At 33.5% G+C, this 24,720-nt stretch overlaps 2 protein-coding genes across 2 annotated transcripts in view; both read right to left on the bottom strand.

Annotated features, from left to right (window-relative positions):
* Positions 1–1,060: 1,060 nt before the first annotated feature.
* The window catches only part of LOC130613925 (227 kDa spindle- and centromere-associated protein-like), a 42,767-nt gene continuing 19,107 nt past the window's right edge, over positions 1,061–24,720 (bottom strand). Inside the window, exons 25-65 of the mRNA XM_057435287.1 lie at positions 24,472–24,555; positions 24,018–24,101; positions 23,019–23,207; positions 22,795–22,857; positions 16,786–16,860; positions 16,551–16,634; positions 16,079–16,162; positions 15,665–15,739; positions 14,999–15,103; positions 14,810–14,872; positions 14,300–14,383; positions 13,235–13,633; positions 13,009–13,083; positions 12,803–12,886; positions 12,223–12,306; positions 11,959–12,042; positions 11,684–11,767; positions 11,366–11,449; positions 11,039–11,122; positions 10,678–10,761; positions 9,447–9,614; positions 8,777–8,860; positions 8,406–8,489; positions 8,021–8,104; positions 7,624–7,707; positions 7,193–7,360; positions 6,693–6,776; positions 6,223–6,390; positions 5,920–5,982; positions 5,364–5,473; positions 4,990–5,022; positions 4,871–4,912; positions 4,560–4,621; positions 4,286–4,317; positions 3,949–4,019; positions 3,426–3,528; positions 3,229–3,297; positions 2,767–2,856; positions 2,403–2,450; positions 1,539–1,631; positions 1,061–1,429 (exon numbers count right to left, since the gene is read on the bottom strand). Coding sequence (XP_057291270.1) covers positions 1,355–1,429; positions 1,539–1,631; positions 2,403–2,450; positions 2,767–2,856; positions 3,229–3,297; positions 3,426–3,528; positions 3,949–4,019; positions 4,286–4,317; positions 4,560–4,621; positions 4,871–4,912; positions 4,990–5,022; positions 5,364–5,473; positions 5,920–5,982; positions 6,223–6,390; positions 6,693–6,776; positions 7,193–7,360; positions 7,624–7,707; positions 8,021–8,104; positions 8,406–8,489; positions 8,777–8,860; positions 9,447–9,614; positions 10,678–10,761; positions 11,039–11,122; positions 11,366–11,449; positions 11,684–11,767; positions 11,959–12,042; positions 12,223–12,306; positions 12,803–12,886; positions 13,009–13,083; positions 13,235–13,633; positions 14,300–14,383; positions 14,810–14,872; positions 14,999–15,103; positions 15,665–15,739; positions 16,079–16,162; positions 16,551–16,634; positions 16,786–16,860; positions 22,795–22,857; positions 23,019–23,207; positions 24,018–24,101; positions 24,472–24,555 — 3,867 coding nt within the window. The 3' untranslated portion in view covers positions 1,061–1,354. The remainder of the gene's footprint in view (positions 1,430–1,538; positions 1,632–2,402; positions 2,451–2,766; positions 2,857–3,228; positions 3,298–3,425; positions 3,529–3,948; positions 4,020–4,285; positions 4,318–4,559; positions 4,622–4,870; positions 4,913–4,989; positions 5,023–5,363; positions 5,474–5,919; positions 5,983–6,222; positions 6,391–6,692; positions 6,777–7,192; positions 7,361–7,623; positions 7,708–8,020; positions 8,105–8,405; positions 8,490–8,776; positions 8,861–9,446; positions 9,615–10,677; positions 10,762–11,038; positions 11,123–11,365; positions 11,450–11,683; positions 11,768–11,958; positions 12,043–12,222; positions 12,307–12,802; positions 12,887–13,008; positions 13,084–13,234; positions 13,634–14,299; positions 14,384–14,809; positions 14,873–14,998; positions 15,104–15,664; positions 15,740–16,078; positions 16,163–16,550; positions 16,635–16,785; positions 16,861–22,794; positions 22,858–23,018; positions 23,208–24,017; positions 24,102–24,471; positions 24,556–24,720) is intronic.
* Positions 20,322–21,419, bottom strand: LOC130613931 (tereporin-Ca1-like). The gene is made up of 2 exons (XM_057435298.1): positions 21,288–21,419; positions 20,322–21,129 (listed from the first exon to the last, which is right to left on the bottom strand). Exon 2 carries the CDS (start codon positions 21,124–21,126, stop codon positions 20,386–20,388), a length of 741 nt encoding a protein of 246 aa, XP_057291281.1. The 5' UTR covers positions 21,127–21,129; positions 21,288–21,419; the 3' UTR covers positions 20,322–20,385.

Raw genomic sequence — 24,720 nt, 5'->3', positions numbered from 1 at the left:
CAAATTGAAACAAAAAATTCTAAAAACACAACACATTTTCTTTTGCGTTACTTTGAAATGATTAATTAGCTGGAACAAACGTTGACAGTGACGATTAAATTAGAAATAGTAAGAAATTAACAACAGAAAGTAAAACAAATTATTTTTTATACTGTTCCTGTTTCCCCCTGTGAAGACGATCAAGACACATTCTCGCTGGGAAAAAAAGCTTACCCGGTTTAATTGCTCTCCCAGTAGGGCGTTTTCAGCAGTGGGCACACTGGTTTTTCTGTCTCTAAATCTTTTTTTCTTATACCCCTAGAGCAAGTAATGTTACGTCTGTTGCTCTTAAGACATCAATATTCTGTATTTTATATTTTCGAGGTAAATGTACTTGCACAGCTAGCCAGGAAACCTCTCCCTCGCTATACCTCTTCACAAAGGCTTGAAGAAGTGTAGCTAGGGGAGATCCTGGCTATCACACAGCATACTTATGTGAAAAGATGAAGAAAAACAAGTTTTAAAACAAATTCATATATATTATTGCGTTTAAAAATTCAGCGCTGGATATAAATTAAATATTATCTAAAAACTTTACATGGCGTGGTCACACTCGCTGAAATTATTTCTTTGTTGAGTGTGACTTTTTAGAAAGGAAAGCCTTAATCCAACGAGAGTGGAATCACAACCAATTTCTCATTAATCCAAACTCGATTAGACAGATTTACCAGTTGACGGAATCGAAACTTCATATTTCTCATTAATCCAAATAACTAGGAAATGAGATTATAAAACAGCTTTCTTTATTGAAAACCAAGACTTTCACTTTCCTATGTGTATTACACTTTAAGAAGTTGCCATCCATATTTGTTGACATTTAACATCGCCCTGTTTTACAAAGCACGTGATCAAATTCCTGGTGGATTAAGGCTTTCCATGGATTTTTGAATGGGATAAAAAAAGGGTTAAGGAAAACTTCGTTGTCAATTCTCTTTTTTCATAAAAACAAGCAGAAGAAATCTTCCTTTCGCCCATTCCGTACTTTTTATTTTTGCACGGGATGAAACTAAGTAGACATATCTATATACAAATAAAATAGAAATTTCTTTTCAATAATTTAAAAGCACAATTATCATAAAAATAGCTACATAATTATCTTACGTATGCAAAAATATTTAACGATGGGTATTTAAAGCTTTTTAAGAAGAAATACATTACAAATAAAGCCGGATAAAACCTTAAAAAATACATATACTAAAATACATGTATAAAAATGTCTTTTTGGAAGTTATCTTCTTCGTCAGCTGTGACAATACTGCGAGCGTAATAAGATGGAATATGACAAACACCCTAGGTGCACAAATAACGGTCACTTTTATGTATTTTCGTACGTGAAGGCGTTTAATTTCCTCGTCCAATAATCACTGCTCTGTTGTAGTTGAACAGAAAGCTAAGAGAGACAAAAACATTGCAAATATTTACCGGCAGCCGGAACTCAAACAAATAAACGGTAGCCGAAACAACCCAAACCTTACAATTAACTGGTTTGGAACACTAACCTCCCCAACTCGATTAATCCAGTACGATTTATCTAATGCATCTTCAGAAGACGCTCCTGCTCTTTCCAATTCTTGGTTCAATAACGCAGATATCTATTTGTCAAACAAACAAACAAATAAAAAACATACGAAAGGTATCCTGGGTAATATATCAATTTCACACGGCTAATTATGGAATAATAACAGTGCTAATTGGGAAATATTAAACTCCATAATGCCATCATCAAAATCTAATTTGCATCCAATTTAATTTGTAATTTTCTTAATTACAAATTTGATAACCAAGCTCTTGGGCTACTATAGCAACATTAGTCGCCAACGAACTGTATTTATGCCACCGTAAATTTAGTACAGTGACTCACGCATCGAATAACTCCAACTTTCATTATCCCGAGTCATTCTTCTCGGTCCCTTGTACTTTCGTTAAAATTTTCTTATAAAAACCTCTAATTTAATTCACACCTCGGATAAGTCGAACATTCGTTATCTCGACCCATTTCTCGTCCCCCTTATCCCCTGAAGCTAATTTCTTCGGAGAACTCGAACTTTTTACTCGAAAAAGATAGATAAATCTAATGTGTTTAGATTTTAATATCCCAATGAACTATAACCTCATTTTAGACTAAATACGAGCTTCGTTTCACTCGAACATTCGATAAGTCGAATTATTTTCATCGATCCCTTGGAGGTTCGAGTTGTCAGGAGATAACTGTATTTAACAAATTTATATTTAAATCCTACGTTAAGTACGGAAATTTGTCTATGTTTTGGTTGAAGAGAAAAATCGACAATTTGAACAGGATTTCCACTAGCCGAAAATTTGAACAAAGTAATGAATAAACAATAGCTTGGACTTTGACTCACATTATCTGGTTTAGCCAGCGGAGGCATCCTTCTCGGTTTGACTTCCACCTGTGCCAAATAAGCATGCAAAAATGTTATAATATAATGCGAAAAGACAAAGAAACAAACTCATCATTTTATCATTAGTCACTTCCAATAATATAGATAAATTTGAACTTAGTCAGCGTATGAACTATTTTTGAGCCCAGGCTTGGTACAAATATTTTTTATACATTTTATACTTGACAAATTTATTTCTTATATCCCTATATTTACTCTGTGGAAAATGGCTGTATCTCGCAACACAAATTTTTATTGTAACGAATCGTGAACCAATCAATTCATTTGAATTTCCCAAACTAGCCAATCAAATGTAACACCATACCGCTAAATTTCTTTCTTGTAAACTTTTGTTCAAATCTTCACGTAACAGTTCAATATCGTTTTCTTTCGATTTCAATTGCGCGTGTAAACTCTACACAGAAACACAAAATAAGAAAAAAACTGTGGCAACCTGAACTTGAATATAACGAAATGAACAATAAGTAAAATACACACTGCACAAAACAAACACATTAGGTTATAAATCTAAGCCATAAGTTAACTTCACATTTTAAGATTTCTTGTGAACAAAAACGCAAAGGTCATGCGTTGAGGTCCTGTGCTGCAGAGAGCTAGGTTTTTAGTGTAAATTTAGCTTTAGTAAATGTCGAGAAACAGTTACTCGCGAGAAGACTTTAACACTTCTCTCTGCAAATCCAGGCTTTTAATAATGCTAAGTGTTTATTAAAGTTGGATAAAAATTAAAGCGAATCCTGTGAGCAAACAAATTCAGTGAACTGGTTACCTTCCTGCTTAAACTTTGACGGTCCAATAGAGCTCGCTGTCGTATGTTTTCTTTGTTTAACTCACTAAGCTGAAATCACAACAAAAATGTGACGTGAAAACTGAAATAGTGCAGTATGCAGCGCAGTATTATTTTGTGGGAGTAAAGTTATGTGTAAATAAACCATGTTGGTCGATCATAACAAAAGGCTTACGTACCTGTTTGTGCAGTTGTTGAATTGTTTCCACGTTAGTTTTTAACCTGTCACGAAGTTCGTTCACATTGTTTTCTTTTTCTCGTTTCTCCTTATCTACGGCGTCTCTACAAAGAAAACATGACTGACATACAGAAAAACATGGCTGACATACAGCAAGAAAACATGGCTGACATACAACAAGAAAACATGGCTGACATACAACAAGAAAACATGGCTGACATACAGCAAGAAAACATGGCTGACATACAACAAGAAAACATGGCTGACATACAACAAGAAAACATGACTGACATGCAGCAAGAAAACATGGCTGACATACAACAAGAAAACTTGGCTGACATGCAGCAAGAAAACATGGCTGACATACAACAAGAAAACTTGGCTGACATCAAGCAAAAAAACAAAGGCTGGCGTACAACAAGAGAACATGGCTGACATGCAGCAAAAGAACATGGCTGACATACAGCAAGAAAACATGGTCGACAAACTAAAAAAACGTTCGAACACTTAAAAGTTCAACTTACTCTAATTCTTTTACGCGAGTTTTAAGTTGTTGCGTCACGGCTTGATTGTGTGCGGAGTGAGAAGTTTGTTTCTGAGGTGAAAAATTAGAAGAAGTCACATAAAGTTTTGACGGTACTGACGGTACAATTGTTTCAAGCAAGAACCGTGTTTGCGCAACCGCCGACGAAAAAAAAAGAAGCCGAGACGAAAAAAGGCTGTTTGCATAAGATTCTAAATCTTGTTTTTTCACTGTTGAACATGCATCGATAGGTGTATTAAGAGCATAATTAAACACGTCTCGTTCTTTTGTTTCGCTTCAATGTAAGTCACTAGTACATGGGAAGGACAACAACTCACCTTGAGTCGTTCAAGTTCTGATTTTTTACCGTCTAAAAATAACGAAGAAGTAAATAAACTATGCAAAACTAATTCGGCTTGAACACCTTCGTGTTTAATTCCAAATTTAGCCGCTCTAAGTCGATTTGGGATGGTAAGATAAAACATTATTACATTTTTTTTCTAGTGAAATTCAACATATGACATCAGAACCAGTGTGTTTTTGTTGCCATTTTGACAAATATATAACTTTGTCATAATTTCTAAAAGCGTATTTAAATACAAAAAATAGTACCTAAACTGTGTTTGAATTTTTCAGTGTCCTGTCTTAGTCGATCATTTTCGCCTTTTAGTTGTCTAAATATGGAGAACATGCAATGAATTTGTATAACGTAACAGCACCAACAAACAAACAAAAGTAACAACAACAACAACAAGTCCAACAACAACAACAACAATAGCAAAAGCAACAACAACAACAACAACAAACAGCAAAAAACAAACAAACAAACAAATAAACAAACAAACAAACAAACACACACACAAACACACAAACAATCAACAACAAAAACAATCTCTGTAAACAATCTCTCGTATTTGAGTTACCTATTGGAGGATTCTAATTGGTTGATTCTTTCATTCTGCTTGCTAAAACAAACAACAACACGACTTAGTAAGCACGGCATGCGATCAAAATACAAATTAAAAAATAAAAAGCGTATTACCTCATTTTTGAAGCTATCCTGTCATTTCCATGTCTAAAGAAGCAAACAAAACGATGTTCTTACTAGTTCAATGAATAATCGTTCAATTTTATATATATTCTGCAGAGAGGCGATCAATTTCGTGTCTGTAACCAATCATAGACAGTGATGAATATTTTATGTTGTGTTTTTTAAAAACCAATTAATACTACTTTAATCTTAAATTAATTTTTAGTAAAATTAGAATGTTAAAGCCTAGGACTAATACCATTACTATTTCTTAATGTTGAACAAACAAACAAAAAAAACAACAACAAACAAACAAACAACTTTCTAATTCTTAACCAGTACTGCCATTATTAAAACTTACAAAAAATAAGCTTTGCAGTTCTTACCTCTGCTCCTTCACCCACGTGTTCATGTTCTCCACCACCATTTCACTTTCTCTTGTTAATCTATCGCCATTTATTTTCACTGATTCAAGTTCTTGTTTCGTTTCGTGTAGCTGAAACACGATAAGATTAGAAAAGCCTGGGAATGAGCACGGTTGACATTATTTTGGAATATTCACACTAATTTCATGTTGACTACCTTTTCTTAACTAAAAACGCAATCTGGTATTTTCCTACCTGCATAACGGCCACGAGAAACGAAAAAAGTAGGCCAACTTCATGTTGTGCAGGAAACAAAATGACTCGCGCAAAACCTGTTCGAACTCTAACCCCCTTTCCCTTCCCCTCCCAGTCTTTAGTGTTGGTTGGAGGTCTTTTTTCTTAGTCACAGGCGGTATATGTCAGGGCCAAACAACACAACATCAACACTATTTCCCCGTAGCGGGATAAGAGGCAGACTCTGTATAAAGTGATCGGCGAAGTTAAAAAAAAACAAAAAAATTATCCCACCACAATATCTTTAGAAAATCATTAAAATAAGAGCTAAAAAATGCGATACCTGCTCCAATGTTTTGTGATGTTGTTGATTCAACCGCAAACTCTCGTTCTTTAATCGATCCACCTGTTAGAAAAAGCGAATATCTGAGTATAACGTTTTTCGAATTTTTTTTACTAGAATTTATGCCGATAGTTCTTGGTGGGCTCAAAATGTAGTATAATTGCGGATACAGTCAATGCTATAGTCATCAATGTCATTGCGAGACCACTGTAAAAACATCTTTGAAATTATCATTAAAAATTGAGTCCCCCAGGTATTACGAACCTTTTCAAATAATTCTTACGAAACACTGTTTAATTTTACCTCTTCCTCTTTCAACTTCAACCTTTCTTCAACAGCTGCGACATCAACTTTTAACGTTATAATTTTTTCGTCTCGTTTAGTCAACTCGTCATTTTGTTGTCTCTGCTGCTCAAAACTATGTTGCAATTGCGACTTAAGTTCGCCGACTTCTCTTGTTAGGTTGGCCATCTAAGATATAAATATAATATATAGTCTATCCCGGGCATAAAGTTTAACTCTATCACAACCCGAAAACTTGGTTGATTTTAATTTTATTTTAACCTGGAAGTTTTACAAAACCAGTTATGGCTCTAGATTTTGTGCTTTTTCTCATTTTCTGTATCTTTTTACCGATCTATCAGCGTTACAGAGATTTTCCTAAAGTCTTAATGTCACAACGAAACTAGACTGTGCTGTAAAATTTAACATTCATATTCCAGGCAAGATATAAATAGGATTCTGGTCTAAGAAATAATGAAAATGTCACAAACCTCTGTTGCGGATGATTTGTTTCGCTCTAAAGATTTCTTTAGTTCTGATTTCAATTTTTTGCTCTTACTGTCAATTATTGAATACTAAATACAAAATTTGCAAGGTGTAAATACGACACAAGGAAACGTCGTTTAATAATAGAACTGAACGTCATGAGTGGGCGTGTTTGAAGACAGGGCGTTTTTTAAAAAGCTAAGAAATACAAATAATTATTTTAAGCATTACACATATTTTCATTAGAAATCAGCCAGTCTCCATCTAACAAAAGTCAGACAATTTTACTTATCCCAAATATAGTAGAAAGACTTCAATTATTATCTTTATTCCCTGTAAATTGGTTGAATAAGAATAATTTTAATAAACGCCCCTTTTGACTGAAGACGGGGACGTTTCCTTGAGACTTTATTAAGTTTTTCAATATTTCAAGGGGGAATAATGGGTGTTTAAATGGCACAGGGCGTTTAAGGCATTTCGAGTAACTATGAGGGCTTTTTTTCACCTGTTGTTCGATTTGAAATTGATTCTGTCTTGCGGTTTGCAGTTCGCTTTTCACTGTTGCAAGTTCTTTAGATTTCTGTGCCAATTGCTCGTAATATTCTTTCTGGTTGCTTTGAGCGCTGAGCAGCTCGTTACGTAACTTTTCTGATTCATATTCGTGTCCAGTGAGCTAGAGAAAAACACATATGAACGATGATCGATGGCAAAAAAAAAATAAAATCACACCAGCGACTGCGGTGACTAACTCAGATGTCAGCATTAAACCATGTTCAAATAAGACGTCTTCTTCTTGACTTCGTGTGTTATTACACGATACCATGCTGATGAATCCTTTAAATTCGGTAGTTTTTGAATATGGTTTTCTCATAACGTTAAAGAGAGCTTGATCTGAAACACGTTATGTAACCGTTTTATTGCAGAAAAGAATTTTACCGATTCAAGAGTTTTTTCAGAAGATGTTTTCAATTCTTTGACTTCTTTTTGTAGGCGACTTATTTGGTCGTTACTTCTATTAATCTAAAAATAAAAAATAGAATACTTCTTAATAAAATTTGAATACACGAGATTACTCCCGTGAATAAACGAGATTAGTCTTGTGAATAAACGAGATTAGTCTTGTAAATAAAAGAAATTACTCCCGTAAAAAAATCGAGACTACTCCCGCGAATAAACGAGAATACTCCCGTAAATAAACGAGATTATTTCCGTGAATAAACGAGATTACGACCGTAAAAAAACGAGACTACTCCTGCGAATAAACGAGAATACTCCCGTGAATAAACTACATTATTTAAAAATCACAAACAGAACGGAAATAAAAAAACCTTACTTGTTTTTCTTGGTGGCTGCACTTCTTTTGCTGTGAATGCAAATCAGCTTTTAGTACTCTTAATTCGCCGTCTTTTGATGCAATCTGATAAAGTAAATATTATATAATAAAATAAATAAATTGGGGAAATCGGAGGATTTTACCTTGCTTATTTCTCTACCCATCCACTATGACAGTTTCGTCTCACACTGAACCAAAAAAAATTTGAGTCCACGTCAAAATTTATGAACAAAAACAGGATAAGACGATTAAAAATGGTCAAATAGCAACATAGATTTTAAGATTTTTTATTCTCGCAAAATGTTTTCACAACATGTCAAAGGAGCGTCTCCCAAAAGTGACGTTTATTTTTAACAACAACAAACATAACAATAACTAACTTAACCTGTTCTAAACACGATTTATTTTTCTGCATTGCATTCTCCAACTCGAAGTGAAGTCGATTGTTGTTGCTTTCTCCTTCTCTTTGCTGAAAGAAAAAGAATTTCAAACAAGAAAAAAAGAAAAGAAAATGGCTTCTATACGATTAAAGCTTAAAAATGGATCAAGTCATAATATTGTCCACAAAAAATATTTAATGTTGCCTTTATGCTCTAATGATTTATCAATTCTTGAACCAGATAGTTTAATAGGCGACGTTTCAGAAGATCCTTCACCCACCATCAGGCAAAGTGAAGATTTCCCAAAATGTCGCCGTCAAAAAAAAAACATGAACGCTGAACAGAAGAACTGATATAATATCTTCAATCATTCTACCTTTGTTGATAATTCTTGTTCTCTTTTCATCATGAGTGATAACTTTGTTTTCTCATTAGCCAACTCTTCACTTTGGTCAGAAAACTAAAATAAATAAAATAGAGGAGAATAGATATGGAAAACTTAAAAGTTAAACGCACTAATGTTCGCAAAATCTGATCAAAATTCGCGATGGGTAATTCATCACACGCGAAATTTATTCTTAAAGTTACTACTACTAATGATACGTTTGAGGTAGACGAAACATTGCGTTACGGTTGCTAACTTGGTGTTTAAAATCAAATACAGTATTTACATTGCATGTTTTCTGCTAAGCAGAATCTTAACATCCCCTTCACAAACAGTAGTACATATCCACTGCTGACGCGAGCTCTCGCTAGTTCAAAGAACTCTTCCATCTTTTAAAATATTGTTTTCCTTGACTTAATCCAAACATTAGTTAACGATGGAATTCCACTTCAGTACAAGTAATTGCTCATTTTTTTAAATCATTTGTGTTGCGAAAAATGATTTCAACTTTAATTTATGATATGAACTTACCAAGCAATCATGTTTTCCGTTATTTCGAAGTGGAAATCCAGTTTACTAGGACTTAACATCTGACCCTCTACGTGCTCGAATTCGCTTTGCGTAGCATTGTAACAAAAAAGAAAGAAACAAAATAGCACACCTGTTGTTGAATTTTATCAAAGTTTCCTTGTAACTCAAAGAGTGCTGACTCAGTTTGTTTCATCGCGTTCTGTTGACTTTCAATTTGTATTGACAACTGTTCGGTCTGATTGTGTGATTCATCTAACTGGCTTTCGTATGTTGTCAACGCAGCTGATTGAGCCTTGTTCTAAATGTAGAAAAAAAATCTACTTGTTCTAAATGTGAAAAAAGTTACAGTAGTATCGCAAATAATAAGACACGTACACGGAGGTAGCCTAAGCTTTTTTTCGTAAATTAATCTACTTTTTATTTATTTTATGTTTTTTATGACATTTCATGGCAAAATCAACTTATTGTAGACTAGCCTAACAAGTATGGATATCCAGCATTGTTTTGTTAATTAAGAATCCACTTTTTCGCTGAGACCGACAACACTACTGTAAACAATGAAAAAATAATATACTCCCTTAGACCACCTGAACTGTTGTGAACAAAGCACAAACATGTCAATGTCACAACTTCGCAGGAGTACAAAAGGGCCGTATGTAACTTGGATACAGGCAAAAATGAAATTATCATTTCTTTCCTCAAAGAAATTTCCACGAAGCGACGGGAAATTAACTGCGAGACATCTTTTTGATTGATTCCGTGAGAACCCAAAAACCATGTGGCGAATTTAAAATACTGAATGTAATCACTCTTTTTGGTATTGAAAACAAAACAGTTCGAATTTTTCCAGTAATAATTTTTTTTTTACTTTACAGCGAAACAAAATCAAAACAAACAAAACTGGGCATGCTCAGATAATTTTCGCTGACGAATTTGCTACGTTAAAACCCCACTTAATAAAAGCTGCATTCTTATATAATAAACGAATGTCATGTTCTAGTATAATCGTTCAACCTGGTAAACTAACAAAACAACTTTTGCACTTTCTGCAAAGTTAGGCTAATCGAAAGTTGATTAAAAAATTTATGGGCAGAGATTTTACATCCAAATATAGAACCTGATATAGAAAAATGCATACATGCCCAAGACAGCATCTGGGCAGTGAAACTTATCAACCACGTTGTTTTCAAAGCAATGTATCGCTACTACTAATATTTCATTGTGAGCTTTACAACAAAACTACATTTGATGATATTTAAGAAATATTTACGACAGTTTATGAAAAAAATCCTAATTTGTAAAATTTGATATATGATATGACTTATGTGATTGAAGATACCACTTTGAATTATAGGACTCACCTCCTCCATCAACGTTTGACATTTCTGTTTGGAACTTTCAACATCAGCACGTGTTTCTTCTAAAAGTTGGTTGCATTGTGCAATCTGAAATGTAAAACATTTCCTAGTATATACCTTGCAACAACTTTCATGTTATCTTTACATATTTTTACAAATCACACACGCTATTTTAAAAGAGCCTATAGGTCCATAACCAATTACTAAGTTACACTTTGCTGATAAAACACAGGTTTTGTCATGCAGGACAAAATCCTATCCTGTGCCATTGTCCTGCACAACAGCCGTAATCTTTGTCAATATTCCGCTAACATAACTTTTTTGACTTTTTCGCGAGCGTCACAGAAATGCTTAGAAAATTCACCTGTAACTCTTTATTTTTCCTGTCGTCACTCAACCGTTTGTAATCTGATTGAGTTTTCCGGACTACTTTTTCTAATCTCACGTTCTAAAAAAAAACAGAAGAAAACGAAAATATTAAAGAATCAGAGGCATTACTCTCTACTCTCGCTTGCGGTTTGGAAAAATATGCTCTTCATGAAGTTAGTGCATTTGCCAGTCAGCTTGCCACAACAACGTGACAGCCAAAACTTCTAATTTTAACCTTGTCTTCAAACAGAAGTAAAAAGAAAATAATTACAAAAACTGGAGAATTCCAGACAATTGGGAAGTGAGTCAGATTTAAATATACCTCGGCTATTTTCGAACTAAGTTGGTCTTGTGTAGCTGACAGATTTCGCTCAGTAAGCGAAACTTTTTCTTGATAATGAGCCAGCTAAAATTAGATGTATTGTATTGTGTTTTAATATAGAAGATTTTTGCGTCTGCAACATAAGAAAAAATATTACTTTACTTTTCTCGTAGCCAAAATTTACTAACATGTACCACCTATCCCCATAGCACACATCATACCCGCCCCTAACAACACTCTCCTCCACTATCATATCCCAATATGCGGAACTTTTGCATAATAACCCGCCTGACACCACCCTCCTCCACTATAATTTACCTGTTGCGCTGTATCTTTGTATTGTTGTCTCTTCTCAGTGAAATTAGAGCGAAGTTGATTAATCTCGCCTAACTGCTGCGACGTCTAAAAGAGAAACACAACTCTTGTAACCGATTTTTCATAAAAGAAGAAAAGGTATGCGATAGGAAATAGACTGATAAAAAGTTATTTCTCAGTAATTCTTGAAGGGCAATCAACACGAATCATTAAATTGTTTCGTTGTAAAAAGTCTTGCGACGTTTTGAAACACAAGCATTTCAATTGTGAGATGTTACCTCCTGCATCAACCTCTTCTTATCCTCCAACACATGCTGAAGTTGTAGATGCAACTCATTTACAGTTTGCTCTGCATTGTAAAACTAAAAACGAGAAGAAATACAACAATATGAAAATCAATTTTGTCATATATGGTCACCGGAGGATTACTTAGTGACGACCACGTGGTCTGGAGAGGCAATCGATGCCTTATTAAGTATTCATCCAACCTGCACATAGCACTTGTTGGTAAAGGAAAGCTTTAAAGAAAGGAAAGCAGATACCTCCTCTTTTACTTCTTCTAATTCGTTCATTTTGCGTTTTATGTCATCATTTAGACAAAACATTTTATCTTCAAGAAGTTTGTTCTAAAACAAAACTTTTCTATGCAATATGAAACAAGCAAAAACAGCCAGACAGCCAGACAGCATGATAGGCAGATAGCCCGACAGCATGATAGGTAGGCAGACAGACAGGCAGGCAGGCAGGCAGGCAGGCAGGCAGGCAGACAGACAATATACATTGTAGCAAAAATTGCAAATACTGATTTCCGATTGTCACTTCCCTCGTCAAAAGTTCATTTGTCACATGGCGTGACTACCCTTTTAACCTGAATTTCTTCTCTCAGAGAAGAAATCCAGGCAAAGAATTACCAGCAAAAAGGTAATTAGAACGTCACTTAAAAAAAACATAGATGTAGGAACAAGGCATAAACAGATGGAAGTTTATATATACAATGTAGGTTACCAAATTGTAAAAAAATTGAACTTTTGATTTCATTTTCAGAATATTTTCCTCCATATTTAGAGATGGCATTTTGCTCCATTAAAAAATGCAGAAATACAAAGGATTTTTAGGAATTACCTCCTCAGATTTCGCTTGACTTTTTTGTTCCAACATCGATACAAGTTTGGATTTCTCATTTAAGTTTTGCTTCAACACTGAATTCTAAAAAAAAATCAACTCAGCTGTTATTTCTTCATGTTTTCATGCGACGATCTCATTGGTGGGTTTTCCCACGATCTCATTGGTGGATTGCAGGGGACAAAAATGCTTTTCAAATCCTTTACCTCTTCTATTAGTGAGAAGTTGTCTCGCTCCAGCGATGTTTTTAAAGACGAAAACTTTTTATCCAGTTGAACAATCTAAAAAAGAAAAAAAAGGATATAAACTATACACCAAATTTACGTGTACAACATCAACAATCCTGACGGACTGTAGTATCTTCAATTATTACGCTTGCTGTTCATTCCACCGGCAGCCGGGAAACAACGACTGAGAATTACGTGAGAATACCTTCTCATGTGCTTTAGTTTTCTCTTCATTAACTAAATCAAGTTTGCGTGCGAGGTCTTGTTTTTCATTTTCAGCATCCTCATATTCCATCTGTCTTTGATCCAATTCACCACGTAAAGCGTTCAGTTCTTCAGTATAATTTCTATTCAACGCCTCAAACGAAGATAAATCTTCGCAGACACGCAAATGAGTTTCTTGTAACGTTTTATGCTCCACTTGCAATCGCGATAACACTTCGTTTTGATTGTCGTAATCTCGTAATTTCGACGAAAGCTTATCTCTCATTTCTCGTATAATCTCTTCACATCTCGTATTTCGTAATTTTGCGTCGTCGAGTGATTCTGCGGTTGACGTTAGCTCGTTTTTCAATATGGTTGCGTTCTCGGCATGCGTTTTGATCTAAGAGTTGAAATAAAAACGTTAAAAAACAGAGAACGTGAAATAATAGAAAAAAACACTCAGTCAATAGACGTTCGAATCCATCTAACACGTGATAAACAACTTGAAAATTCCTCCAGTTAGCTTCCGATAACACGAACACCGGATAACTCAAACTTTCGTTGTCACAAACCATTTAATCGGGCCCTTTGACTTTCATTAACACTTTCTTATAAAAAACTCCGGTTAATTCAAACCTCAAATAATTCGAACATTCGTTAATTTGACCCATAAGTTAACTCGACACAAAATGACATCAAAGACTAAATAAATGTTAAATTTTAATATTTTAATAACTCCTGATGTAATATGGATAATGTTGTCTGTCACGAAAAATTCAATTTACAAGGAACTTTAGAGACATTTCCAACACCAACGTTGCATCTTTTCCAGGTAACAGGTGTCCACCTATTATTAAAATTGCTATAACTCGAACTATCAATTTTAGACTAAATTCGACTTAACGGTAGCTTCGTTTAGCTCGAACATTCGTTAAATCGAACTATTTTCTTCGGTGTCTTGGATTTAAAATTTCACAAACATTCCCTAACTTTCTGTCACGTCAAACCCACTGCAATCTACTCAGCTAATTCTACATTAATGCAGCATAAACAAACACATGCTTACTTGCACTGAATAATCACAGCAAGACTTCTCCAACTCATCTATAACGCAAACCTTCTTGGTGATGATTTCATCTTGTTCTTTCACCTGATTTAAAATGAGTAGATAATAAACTGTACCCTTCTTATTCGTGATAATTAAAAAACCGTAGACTTAAGTAAGGGGAAGTTTTAACGGCTGCCTCTTACTTCCATCAGACTGTAACCATGTTACATTACCGCTAGAGATACGTATAGCATAGCATTGCACAAAAGCTGATTGGCGGTCAGTATATGGCACCAAATGGGCTTGCGCCGGAGTGGGACTGGAACCTTAAATCTTATAAGTACAAGCCGAATGCGCTTCCACTACACCATCTCTGCCTCTCAGACTTGAGTAGTCATGAAACAATGAAGTTTTCAAAGTGATTACAACAAGACAATTATAAAGTTTATTTATGTGAAGTACACCGATTGAACATTTTTTTTAAAAAAATTCCCTTCTAAAGATGGATGCTATTAAAATAATGTTTACTTTTGTTCGAAGTTCTTCTATGGTTGAGTCACTTGAAACCGCAGATCTTTCCGCTTCAAACAACTAAACACAAAAAAATAAAAAGATGAGAAAAAACATTAAGAAAGATAGAAAGATCAGATGACATTTCTAAAATTATAATCACAAGTATATTATGAAGACACCACACAACAAAAGCGAAGCCGTTACCTGATTTTCTGTGTTTTTCAGCTTCTCTGCAGTTAACCTAAGATTTCCATCTAACTGCGAAACTTTCAAAGTAGACGAGTGAAGCTCATTTTTTAACGTGTTCACCTAAATATAATAATACACGACTGGTAATGTTATCAATTTTCTCCTACACGAAAATGGGGTACACCCTTCACACACGACTGTATTTAACATCAACTCTCAAATCTGATTTCTACCTAACATTTTTTTCAGCTGTTACTGATATTCTATATAATTCGGATTACCCCAACAATGATACAAGAATAACGATAGGACAAATTATAAATATAAATGAAAATTTTAGAACATCAAATCAATCCTTGCAAATATTTTGAAAAAATCAAAACAGTTTGGATGGACCTAACCTTAAAATTCGTAACAATTTCTTGATATATATTAACGAAATTGCGAATGTCCTGGTTTTGGGAATTACTTATAACACGACCTTCCGAACGGAGTGGACACCCATACAAATTGATGTTGTATAAAACATGATTCACCTTCAGAAAAATCGAATTAAGCAACAAATTGGTCAATCGATTAACAAAAATAACCAAAGTAACCGGGCTCATGTATCATAAAAACTTGCTTTTTTACTTTGGGACACAACCCTTTTTACACAGTATTAACAATAACAAATTCTACCTTGTCATTGAGATTTTGAATTTCGCTTTCACTCTGCATCTTGTGTTCTTCAAACGTCTCCCTCAAATCTTCATACTAAACACAAACAAAAAATATTTATAAGCATCTAGTCGAAGTACATTAACTACGAAATGCTTGGAGGTAACTACACTCGGGGCAAAATCGATGATCAAATTTCGACTAACGTATGTCAGAACCAAATCTTACAAAAAAGGGCCGAAATAATTTTTCCCAATTTTTTTTGACTAAATGTGTAATATTATCAATGTTTAAAATACCAAAATGCCAATTGAAGGGTATGTTTACACTAGAGGAAAAGTTAATGTTTTGTTTTTTTACTTACGGGGATGGAGTTACAGTGCGAGTACCATACAAGAGAGATTTTTTTTTCATCCATTCCACATCGAGACTCACCTTAAACATGGCTGTTTGCTTTCCATCAGCCTCTTCGTTTTTCAAACTCAACAGTTCTGCATTTTTCTCATCTGCAATTGTCGCCTAGTAACAGAAAAATTACAACCAAAAGTGATGACATTGCAGACAGTTAACAAAAAAATAAATAATACCCTGTTGGAAAGTAATTGAGTTTATGTTAACAAAACATAAACACACACACACACATCAAAGATACAACGTATTGCAACGAAGTGTATTATTTTGGGTTTAAAAATTGATTCACAAGATAGTTATTCTATAGTTCATATAATTTGCGCGTACTACCATGTATCAGCCGAAAGCTCAATCTTCTACAATTAGATCAACTGATTTTGATATCACATATTTAAACTTTTCATTGAAAATCTGACAGTGTTCCGGACTGCATTTTTACCAAGATTGCATAATTAATATAACCGAGGCTTCACACTACTATGTAAAAACAACTCACACGATCCCGCAACTTCTTATTGTTTTCCTCCAGTTCGGCTATGGTAACTTCCAATGAACTGATTTTCAATTGGAGTTCGTTCTCCTAGACATAAAATGTTTATACATCTGTAGCTTACCCTAGATATTTGAACTTTACATCTGCAACCTATACATTACAAGTTAACCTAGATATTGAGCTTATAAGTGCAACCCACTTTCAGTCTACACAGGACAATGACATGATAAATTCAAACCTTATCGCCATGTTTTTCTTGTAAACTGGTTATTTCTCTATTTAAATTATCCAATTCTTCATTGTGATGTTTGAGCTGAAATGCAAAATTAAAAAAGAACATGTTAATATTGATGCAGCACACACACACACACAAAAATCAAATTCTGATAATTTGTTTCAATGTGGATTTAAAGTAACCCTGAAGTATACAATAATATTGGATTTATATTATAGAGCTGAAGAATTTGTTGAGCGAGATATTTTAACTACTTTTTACTTCTTTTCGTCCTCAAGATTCACATGTAAATATTTTCAAACTTATGCTTATTTAGGCTGCATAAATTATCTTTCATATTTAAAGAATAATAAATTTTGATATGTTATTTAGGCTGCATAAATTATCTTTCATATTTAAAGAATAATAAATTTTGATATGTTATTTAGGCTGCATAAATTATCTTTCATATTTAAAGAATAATAAATTTTGATATGTTATTTAGGCTGCATAAATTATCTTTCATATTTAAAGAATAATAAATTTTGATATGTTATTTAGGCTGCATAAATTATCTTTCATATTTAAAGAATAATAAATTTTGATATGTTCTGTATTCTATTGGCACCTATACATCAGTTTGCAATTTTGCAAGTTAGTATAGGCCTTACTCATTTACTATGACATCATAATTTATGCAGCATAATTAATTCTGAAAACATTTAAAAATAAATATCTTGACAACAGAAGCACTTGTTACACAAGTTTTTAAGCTCTAAATCCAGCATCAATTTTTATTTCTTAATCCTTTTCAATAATTTAGCAGCGAATATTTGTTCACTGTGGTTTTCTTCAATATTAAAAAAAAATCACCTTATCGTACCATAGCTCATCTTAAAATTTGAAACTGTATATAATCGCAAGAAAATCATATTGTTATGGAATCAGTTAAAAACACTTTACTTTTGTTTGTGGTGAAGTTTTAAACCAAGTATGTTCTTAACACACATGGCATTAAGGTATTCTTGCAAAAAAAAACGACACAAAATTGTCAGGTATGTGAAGACACACACTTCAAGTTATAAAGAAATGAAAAGACATGACTCCTATGTGAACATTACACCCACACTGAGTAGAAAAGATAAAAGGTTCACATATTTAAGATAGTTTGATATTACTTTAGAGATACCACAGCCATTATGGTTTTCTTTATATCTGCTGGAGGTTTAGGTTGTAAACACTTTAAAATTGATTTAACGTCAGTTCAAATATCACTAAATTCAACAAGCATGATATTTGAACACAAAAAACTGATATAAACACCCAAATATTTGCACATGTTGCACAAGTCAAACATTGCAGAAACACGTAGAAGCAATAAGATGGTGTTAATATTATTAAAATCATTTTTTTAAGCCCCCTATCCGATACTGGTGTTAAGCAGTTTTTTTAATCTCATGATTTGGAACTACAGCAACTACACGGGGATGGATGTTAAGGGGCATCTATACGAGGTGGTGTTCAACAAACGACTAGTTTCTTTTTATTCTATCTTGTCAATGGAATACATATCATTATCAACATCGCCATTGCTAATTGTATTAAAAGCTTGTCCAGCATTAACCTATATTTTTCAATTATTGGGAATGGGTATTATGGTAAAATTCAAATATTGTGTGTTGCGAATAAACGCCATTTTAATGGACGCATTAATCGCAGGGCTTCGTGTATTAGAGAATGCGTTTGTTGAAAAAAAACATTAAAAGGAGACGAGCACTTAATCAAGGTGGTATAAGGGTGGCTACGAGACATTATGGTATGTTAAATCCGAGATATAAGAAAATTTTTAGGCAATTTTTTAATTGTTCTTACAGATTTTAAATAAAACATGAAGGTTCAAATACATATTATATTACGAGGTTTATAAAATTTATAGATCCTAAACTAATATAACCTTTTGGCATATTGTTACATTTGATCCTGTAGGGAAATTGATTCAGACATTTTAAATTTCAAGGGAAATAAAGAACTAAAAAGAAACTTCACGTAATTCAGGAGATTCAAGAAATTTCTAAAAAGTTGCTAACCTTTAAAAACCTTTTTTTCTATTTTCATTAGGTTGTTCGTGACTATCGTTGTATTTCATGGTTTTGAAGTCTATAGACGAAGTCAAGTTCTTATTTAAACCAAAAGAAACAAAAAATATTAAAAAATTGTTACCAGGCATTGATGCAAATTTTTTTTTTTGGAAATATTCATATTTCAAAGTGGACATTTCTAAATATTCCTACAAATTCAAGGTTACAAGATCAGTTTAAAAGGCTCAGTAGGCAGTTATTTTTTTTTTCTTTTGCAATTTTTTTAAATTGCATATTTACAGGAACACAAGGACAAGGGATTCATAGACAAAATAAGAAACAAAGACAGTTCTCCGTCATTTCTCAAACAAAGACAAAAAGGTACATTTGTGCACACTCGGGCCAGGTGGAGAGTGTGTGAAATTCGCTAGTAGCATTCTTTTGCATCCCCTCACAACGAAATAATTCAAGGTCGTGAAATTTGGGAAAAATAGTCACAGTGATATCAGCAACAATTAGCATTTTTCAAGAATATGGATTTAACCAAATAACATTCCGAAGTACTAAGTCCCTTGTGAACATTGACAAGTGAACTTTTACAACTTCAGAATACGCGATTCTCATATGGAAACAACCAACGTGATCTTGTGTCAGCTAAATTCAAAATTAGCTGTGTTGTTTCATTATATCTTGTTCATGTTTGTAGACTTAGTCCTCGGAGTTTCCCGGGAATTAAGTGACTGTGCTATTTTTGTATCGCTTTGTTTATTATAGAGGTTTTGTATTGCAAATGGGTATCACTGTGTTGTTCTTGCATCAGCTAACATATTATAAAAAAGTTAGTCCCTAGCACAAAGTAGCGATGCAGCTACTACATGATGCATACACTACATGATGCATACACCACATGATGTATACACCACATGATGCATACACCACATGATGCATACACCACATGATGTATAAACCACATGATGTATAAACCACATGATGTATACACCACATAATGTATACACCACATGATGTATACACCACATGATGTATAAACCACATGATGCATAGAGCACATGATGTATACACCACATGATGTACACACCACATAATGTATACAGCACAATATGTATACACCAACAGGTATTCTACTTCTTCCTTTCTCCGTATTCGCATGTAAGCTAACCACTGTACTCAGGGTGTTCCCACACTACCTTAAAATAGAAGATTTTCTGTTTTTTAAGGTCATCGAGGTTAATATTTTTTATAATAACTAACAAAATTTATGCTGGTGAAAAAAATTATCAAATATCTCATAATGACAACATTGTAACATACTAGTGCTTGCAAAAGAACCTATAAAATAGATTCTAATGGTTGATAGCACAATTACTTCAAATATTCCAGACTTCTCAGTTTGCTGGAATGACCTGGAACCTAAGATAATTTACGTTTAAAAATTTAAAAACAACAAAAACAACAACAAACAGCTTGAATTGATTAATCCGAACATGTATTTTCATGTAGAAAAACATTATCTTACAAAATATCATGATTAATCTTTAATACCATTGATGAAGCCATCATAATCTCCTTTCGACCACCTGTCTTTAGCGGATGAATCCTGCACAGCTGATGAGAGGTTGTCGTAGCTTCGAGGGTAAATTCTGATGTCAATTTCAGGTTTGTGACTTGTTCCCATAATGCCAGTGAAGCAGAAGTCCCCTCTGCACTGTCGTAAATGGCTGATGCTGCGGTAATATTCCTTCAAGCTAACAAAGCTAGACTTCCGATAATACATTTTATCTGCCGTCATGCTTTTGCACTCTCCGTTGTTCTTTGGACATATGGCCACACCAAGCCAGTTGGAATGGAAGTCAAACGAGTATGGAGCAGAGTACATTATATGAATCAGGTCATTATTAGCTTGGAAAGTACATCGCACATAGGTTCCCGTGGCAGTATTTCCAGTTTTGTGGCTAGCCCACCCCTCTCGATATCCAGGGATAATGGTTCGCATTGGGACATTCATGTAGCCTGAAGCCATTTGACATTGGCGTAAATGGATGGACCATTTGCTGTAGTTTTCAATTGAACCAGACACTGAAACAGTATATGAAGGTGATTTTAATCCAGCCACAGTGGTACCTGTGAGTGATGCTCCAGCAACTATTGCACCTCCAATGATGGGAGCTAGAGCAGCGTCAATAATACGCTTCTTTCTTTCTTTTGGATCATTTTCTCTGCATGCAGTTGAACCAACCAAACACAAAACCAACACAGCGTAAAACTTCATTTTCTGAAAACAAAGTCAAAATTATCAACACTGAGACTTTTACACAGACTTTTTTCATTTTCTTAGCACAACTTTCAAAGGGAGCTGGTGAATAAGATTTAGCACAATATAATACTTAACTGCTAAAGACATCATGGCAGCAACAGTTAGAGATAACTCACCTTTATCAATTCTTAACCAACAACAAGCCAGGTTTGAACTGACATCGAAAGCTACCACATCATATTTATACATGAACAAGCAAATATTTGACTTGCAGTAGCATACTAAAAAAACTCATATATGTAACTGTAATTAACGTTACACATAATCATGTTATTGCTTTTGGTCCATGGTAATAAATAAAACAAGAACTTGCAATGTTATTTCGGGTACTGAGTTGACACAGCAGTGCATGTTCGTAATCAATTTCTAAGTTATGTTTACATGTACAAGTCATTTGCAATCAAAATTCAACGTAAACAATTTATTGACACATCTGCAAAATTTTAATTTAGATCATGCTTAATAAAGTCGATGATTTATCTAATTAAAAACATATCAAAAATTTTAATATATTATTTTGTATTTTGTACAGTAAATCAATTTTTTAATATATTAAATACATTTAATAACACAGTAGGTTAAAAATTATCACGCAAGCAAAATTTAAAAATATTTCCAGCATTAACTATCGACGTAGGTCTTGCTTCCTGTAAAAAAACTTCCAGAAAATGAGAATATTTTATTTGAAATAATGTCTTGGCAATAAAATACCCCTAAAGTTCGGCGTCTATCAACATAAAAAGCATTGAGCAACAGTTCTACAACAGTCGACGTTACAATTTATTTGGAAACACATGTATAAAAAAGCAACGCATGAGATGTTACACAAGTTGTACAGATTTCCTCTATCTCTACAACAGTTGTACAACAATTACTGAGGTAAATGGAAACCGACCGTTAAACTATTGTACGTGCAAATAACACCGACTTTTAAATTTGTTTTTAACTATCACAGACCCAGGAAGTAGCACACGCAGTGCAGTTGATATTTTACTGTTTAGATCCAACTTGATTAACTTGTAGACAGAAATTTGTATTGATTCCAACTATTTTTTAAAAATATTTATTCAGGGTTGCCATTCTTTTTATGGAGTCAAATTTACGGAGATTTAAGGAGTTTTGATGAGAATTTTTAGCCTCTTTTGAGAAGATGATGGTATTTTTGTTTTCAACCCATATTGAAAATATTAAAGGAAATATTCAAGTTAATGTCTCAAGTAAAGAATAAATTTTGGCTGTACTCATTTGGCAGTTCTATATATCTTATGATATAGTTTTGTAAAATTAAAATTAAAAAATTTTGAAGAAGCATGTTATTATTGTGTAACTAGCCCGTTGAAGAATCCACTCAGGCAGAAGATTAAGTTGTTTTGCAGATTTTGCTAACGTCAGCAGTGCATACAAAAATAAATTGGCGAAATGTACTTTATCTGTTGCCTGTAATGCGTACAGATTGAAACGCTGATAAAAATAATGTATAGAATCACGTACAACACCAACAATAGTTACGAAATCCACGTCACATACACTCCGTATTAATATAAAAGATATCATACTAATCATTAAATTTTCCTAAATGAAGACTTTAAAAACCCTTTGTAATCTGTAAAAAAACTAACTTACCTCTTTCATCAACTCAGCATTTTTCATTTGCATATGGTTAATCAAGTCAACATTTTCCTCTGTCTAAATCAGAATCGAACCAACGCATACCTAATTTTATTTCTTCCATGCAAAACAAAAATCTGTGACATAAGATTTTGCCTGATTTTTCACTATGAAAAGCATTGTTGTAAATACCATTATTAATTTAGTAAGAAAGAAATCAAAAGAGTTTTTACAATTACTTTTTTTGCTGAATCATCTCGTTCACATTCTAAAAGATGACACCTCTTGGTTAAGTGTCGCATGTTTTCATGCAAGTTGTCTAACTCTTCACTTTTTTGGGCAAGTTCTTCAACGGCATGCTCAAACTCCTGTTGTGTGGCATCCAGTTCAGACTGCAAGTTAAGGATATTTTTGTCTTTTAATGCGTTCTAAATAAATAAAAAAAATGACTGAAAATCAAAATACTTCTATCATTCCATGTTAAAGTAACAATGTTTCTCTGTCCCACTTGATTAGATAGTGTGTTACAAACTGAATATATTTTTTACATAACTAGAATATCAAGCAACTAGGACATAGTAGGAGAAATTATTTTGAATGTTTTAAAATTTGGTACTGAATGCTTTTTATTGGCGTTTAATAATAAATTTATAGTAAAAAACAACAACTAAAAACCTAAAACAATGACAAGAAATTCCTAATAAGTCATTATACTGTGCCATGATCTGTGTTATTACACCCAGTTATTCAAATAAAAATTTCCTGACTGTCATGGGCGTTTAGTATAAAAAAATATTATTTTCCTTGAACGTAAAAGATACTATTTTCCCTGGCTTCATGAAACCCGAGTTTGAGTCCACAGACACTGAAATTAAACCTTGTTGTAGCTAAATGTGACCAAATTATCACTTCATCCCCATCAGAATATTAATTTACCACTAATTAATAACGAGACGCTAAAACTATAAAAAAACATTTAGCAGTAAAAGTTCATGCCCTGACTATCTAAAGAAAAAAATTTTCCCTGACATTCTTTGACTTTCCAGACACTTTTTGGGTCTATTAGCACTTAAAATAATTGTTTGAAAAATACTTCTATAACATCTTTAATAGATTACGTAGCAGCATTTTTTCTTACTTTTTCAAAGTTTCCATTATTTAGGTGTATAAGAAAACCCTGAAGTTCTTTCAAACCATAGCCGAACAATGCAAAAAATAAAAACCACAAGTTACTCAACCTCTTTGATAGACGTTTGATGCTTCTCAGATGTAACTGCTAAATTCATCTCCAGCTCTTGGATTTCTTCTTTCGATTCTTGAAGCTAGTAGTGTATAAATATATTTTGATTAATTGCTTCATTATGCTTCATACAACTTCATGATAATAATAATAATAAAAAAAACAAGCTATAAATTTTAAATATTTACTAACAGGTTATTACTACTTATATTTATATAGAAACGAGTACAGATTGAGGGATGGGGTCTCAAAGTAACATTCGCAAGAAAGTTTCACTGTCTACCTATATAAATGCCACAAAATGACACCATTAAGCAAGAACTTGCAGGTGGGTGGAGGCTGTTAATAAAATAAGGGTACTTGCTACAATATATATGCTTAATTAACTTCATGGCATTTACAAGGGCGCTTCAAAATGAAGCAAATACAAAATAATATTCATGTGATCTTACTTGGATCTGTAGATGTTCTGCATTTGATGCAATTTCACGATACTTTTTATTGATGGATTCACACTGGAGTTCAGTCGCAGTCAGCTATTTCATTAAACAAAAGCGAAAATAACAACGGGTTGTTAAAACAATGTACTTTTGAGTCTCCAATATTTCTCCCTCGCCCCTAGTTAGAACATTCGTATTCAACACCTATCCACTTAGATGTTCTAAATCCCCCATTTCCCCATTATTAAAAATCACAGTCCC

Source organism: Hydractinia symbiolongicarpus, chromosome 11, assembly GCF_029227915.1.
Source record: "Hydractinia symbiolongicarpus strain clone_291-10 chromosome 11, HSymV2.1, whole genome shotgun sequence".
Lineage (NCBI taxonomy): Eukaryota > Metazoa > Cnidaria > Hydrozoa > Anthoathecata > Hydractiniidae > Hydractinia > Hydractinia symbiolongicarpus.
Note: the sequence above shows the minus strand (reverse complement) of the source record. Positions and strands in the feature narration are given on the sequence as shown.